Source organism: Verticillium dahliae, genomic scaffold, assembly GCF_000150675.1.
Source record: "Verticillium dahliae VdLs.17 supercont1.26 genomic scaffold, whole genome shotgun sequence".
NCBI classification, from domain to species: domain Eukaryota; kingdom Fungi; phylum Ascomycota; class Sordariomycetes; order Glomerellales; family Plectosphaerellaceae; genus Verticillium; species Verticillium dahliae.
Genome location: NW_009276941.1, coordinates 196,885 through 200,649, shown reverse-complemented (window position 1 = coordinate 200,649; position 3,765 = coordinate 196,885). Strand labels below are relative to the sequence as shown.

The 3,765-nt window shown below is 62.8% G+C and overlaps 2 protein-coding genes across 2 annotated transcripts; both read right to left on the bottom strand.

Moving 5' to 3' along the window:
- Positions 1-107: 107 nt before the first annotated feature.
- VDAG_09474 (uncharacterized protein) lies at positions 108-1,023 on the bottom strand (the record flags this gene model as incomplete). Its single annotated transcript, XM_009658435.1, has 2 exons — positions 108-669; positions 758-1,023. 2 exons carry the CDS (start codon positions 1,021-1,023, stop codon positions 108-110), a joined length of 828 nt encoding a protein of 275 aa, XP_009656730.1.
- A 389-nt stretch (positions 1,024-1,412) lies between these two features.
- VDAG_09473 (succinyl-CoA:3-ketoacid-coenzyme A transferase subunit A) lies at positions 1,413-3,118 on the bottom strand (the record flags this gene model as incomplete). The annotated part of the gene is made up of 3 exons (XM_009658434.1): positions 1,413-1,544; positions 1,592-2,971; positions 3,059-3,118. The coding sequence occupies 3 exons, from the start codon at positions 3,116-3,118 to the stop codon at positions 1,413-1,415; spliced, it is 1,572 nt and encodes a 523-aa protein (XP_009656729.1).
- Positions 3,119-3,765: the final 647 nt, after the last annotated feature.

Genomic DNA, 3,765 nt, shown 5'->3' with positions numbered 1-3,765 from the left:
GACCACTCGCCTGGACCTCCGTCGACGCTCTCACTTCCCTGCATTTCCTGCTTCCCATTCGGTTTTACCTTCCTCCTGTCCCCTTTCCTCTAGCTTCAGAGCAGTCATCAGCGTCCCGCCCCCCCGTACCCATCATGCTCTCCTTGATGCGGCGCGCCTCTGTCCTCCACTTGTCGGGGTGCACGTCTTCTCGGCGGGGACGGCGCTGCGGCCGGCGTCTTTGTCTTGAGGCGCAGGGCGGGGAAGCGGGCGACGTAGGGCAGCGAGTGCTGCGAGACGGTGTTGTCGCCCCAGAGGCGCAGGACGCGCAGCCGCGGGAAGGGGGCCGGGGCCTCGGACCACGAGCGCACGAGGCGGTCGCTGACGCGGGGGAAGCTGGCGCGCGCGGCGGCGGCGGCGGCGGCGGCGGGCTGGATGATCTCGAGGGCGGCGAGGTTGCGCAGGGATGCGAGGGCGAGGAGCTCGCTCGTGTCAAAGGCGCAGGGCCCGTTGATGCTGAGGTGGCACAGGAAGTCGACCGACGTCGACTGCAGAGGCTGCAGGTAGCGCGCGAGGTCCTGGGACGGCCGGCAGATGTGGTGGCGGAAGCGGTAGAGGTCGAGCGTCTTGTCCCCGTCCTCGGCGAGGAGGAGCTTGGAGAAGGTCTTCCATGCTTGGAAGCAGATGCCGCTGTCTTGTCAGCATCATGATCAGCATCATCAGCATCATGATCAGCATCATGATCATCATCATCGTAGCTTGCCAGACGAACACGCACCGGTTCTCCAACAAACGCCAGATCCTCCACAGCATCCTCGCAGGCAAGACGTGCCGCCCGAGATGGTCATCAGAGAGAGACCCAACGTTCTCGGCGACGGTATGCATGGCCATGTCGGCGAGGGACCTGGGGCCCTGGACGCCTCGGCCGGAACGACCCCTCCATGACGGCAGATCGACGCGTCGCGCCCAGTCGGCTTCTGCACCGCGCGGCGCGCCTGGCACGACGGTCTCTCTGTAGACCTGGCCCGTTTCGCGATCGTACATGGCGGGTTGTCGAGGGTGCGTGATGGATTGAGGAGCATACTTGGTGTAGGTACTTAAGGTAGGTAGGTACCTAGGTAGGTAGGTACCTTAAGGTAGGTAGGTAGGTAGGTCGGTAGGTCGGTAGGTAGGTACCTTGCTTACTGTGCCAAGGACAGTGTCACACGCAGCCTCGTCAGCCTTGCTCATGCACCGGCCAGTCAGACATCGGACAGACTATTGACCATTTCAATTATAGACTATCGACCACCGAGCCAAGTCAAGATCAACCTGAGCATATCAAATGTAGATTTGCCTCGAAACGCCGGCGATCAAGTACTACCCAAATCCCAGGCCCATCCATCTGAACACGCGCGAACCGACCCTTCCGTTTTGACGCACCAACAGCCAGCTCACAGCATGGGCTTGAGGTCCTCGGCGACGGTGAACGGCGCCTCCGTCTTGCTCTTGATCTCCTCGACCGTCACGCCGTCGGCAATCTCGACGAGCTGCAGGCCGTGGGCAAAGTCGACGTCAAAGACGCCCTGCGTGGGATTAGCATGACTTCTCGTCTTCGCACGGCGACACATACCAGTTCCGTGATGATGCGCGAGACGCAGGCGCGGCCCGTCAGCGGAAAGGCGCACTGCTTGACAATCTTGGGGTTGCCCTTCTTGTCCGTGTGCTCCATGGTGACGACGACCTTTGTGGCGCTGGGGTTGCTGACGAGGTCCATGGCGCCGCCAAAGCCCTTGACCTTGCCCGGCAGCATCCAGTTGGCGAGGTCGCCCGTGCTGCTGACCTGCATGGCGCCGAGGATGGTGAGGTTGATGCGGCCGCTGCGGATCATGCCGAAGCTCTCCTCGCTGCCAAAGACGGCGGCGCCGGGGTTCAGCGTCACCGTCTCCTTGCCGGCGTTGATGAGGTCGGCGTCCTCGAGGCCCTTTTTCGGGTACGCGCCGAGGCCGAGGATGCCGTTCTCCGACTGCAGCTGCACCTCGACCTCGGGGCCGACAAACCCCGGCGCCAGCATGGGCATGCCGATGCCGAGGTTGGCGTACATGCCGTTCTTGAACTCCTTGGCGGCGCGCCGCACGATGCGCTCGCGCTTGGCCGCCGTGTCGCCCGAGCCGAGCGCCGATTGGACCGACGTGTCGCTGTCGCTGTCGCTGTCGTCCTTGGCCCACGTGTACTTTTCAATCTTCTTGTCCTCGGTGCTCTGGACGACGCGCTGGACGTAGATGCCCGGCAGGTGGATGGCCTCGGGGCTGATCTCGCCGGGCTCGACAATGTGCTCGGCCTCGACAATGGTCATCTTGGCGTTGCGGCCCATGGCGCCGTTGAAGTTGTGGGCGGCGAGGCGGAACTGGCAGTTGCCGAGCTTGTCGGCCTTGTAGGCCTTGACAAAGGCGTAGTCGCCGTCGATGCTGTGCTCGAGCAGGTACGGCTTGCCGTGGAACACCTTGACGTCCTTGGGGTGGGAGAAGACGGCCGGCGTGCCGTCGGCCTTGTTCTTCAGCGGCAGGTCGCCCGTCTGCACGACCGTGCCAAAGGCCGCCGGCGTGTAGAAGGCCGGGATGCCCTTGCCGCCGGCGGCGCAGCGCTCGGCGAGCGTGCCCTGCGGCGTCAGCTCGAGCTCGACCTCGCCCGTGAGGTACATGGTCTCAAACGTCTTGTTCTCGCCAATGTAGCTGGCCACCATCTTCTTGATCTGCTTCGTCTTGAGCAGCTGCCCGAGCCCCGACGTGTCCGTGCCGGCATTGTTCGAGACGGCCGTGAGACCCGTGAGCTCGGGCTTCTTCAGCACCTCGTTGATCAGCGTGTCGGGCACGCCGCAGAGGCCAAAGCCGCCGCACAGCAGCGTCGAGTTGGGCTTCATGTCCTTGAGCGCCTCGGCCGCCGAGGGAAACACCTTGTTGATCTCGAGTCTGCGGCTGGACGCCGAGAAGGCGCGCGCCAGGAGGGGTGTGGTCTGCATTGGCCCGTGTCAGTCTCGCTGCCTGTGACATGGCTGCCGCCGGCCATTGACAGGTAGTCGGCGTAGTACAGGAGAGCTTACATTGGAGCCATGGCGAGCATAGGCTCGTACTGTCCTCATGCAGAGCGCCGCAGAAGACATTGTGTTGTGTACCTAGGTGAATTGACCTACTTCCTACCTTATGATGTGACGGACAACCAGAGGGGTGGGGGGGTTGTAGCGATGACAAGACACACAGGCAGTGACCAGGGTCAGACTATGACGAGGGGGACGTTCAGGGTATAAAGCAGAAGGAGAGCAATGGTAGAGAGTACCTTGTAAAAAGCTATGTTCAGAAAGCGAAGCCGGAGGGGAGAAGAAGGGGGGGAGAGAGAAGGAGGAGCGAGCAATCGGCGACGGTGGTCAAGGTACAGCCGGCGATGGAGGGCGACTTTATTGACCCGGCTGTTTAAACCGGCAGTGGCCGAGGTGAACGATCCAAAAGGGAAGCTGCACTGGGCCGCTGTGAGCCACTGCGGCCACTGCGGCCACTGTGAGACGGTGAGCCACTGGGCCACTGTGAGACTGTAAGCCACTGGGCCACTGTGAGACTGTGAGCCACTGGGCCACTGCGGCCACAAAGGGCTCGGGATGTGGCCCAGCTGCCGAGGATCGTTTCCGACAGCCTTCCGACGTGCGGAGTGCCCCATCCCCCAGGCTCCACTAGCTCTCTAGCTCCCCTTAGAGGACTCCCAGGTCAAAGGCACACGCACAAGAACGTAGCATTCTTCCGCCGTTCCTCGTCCCCG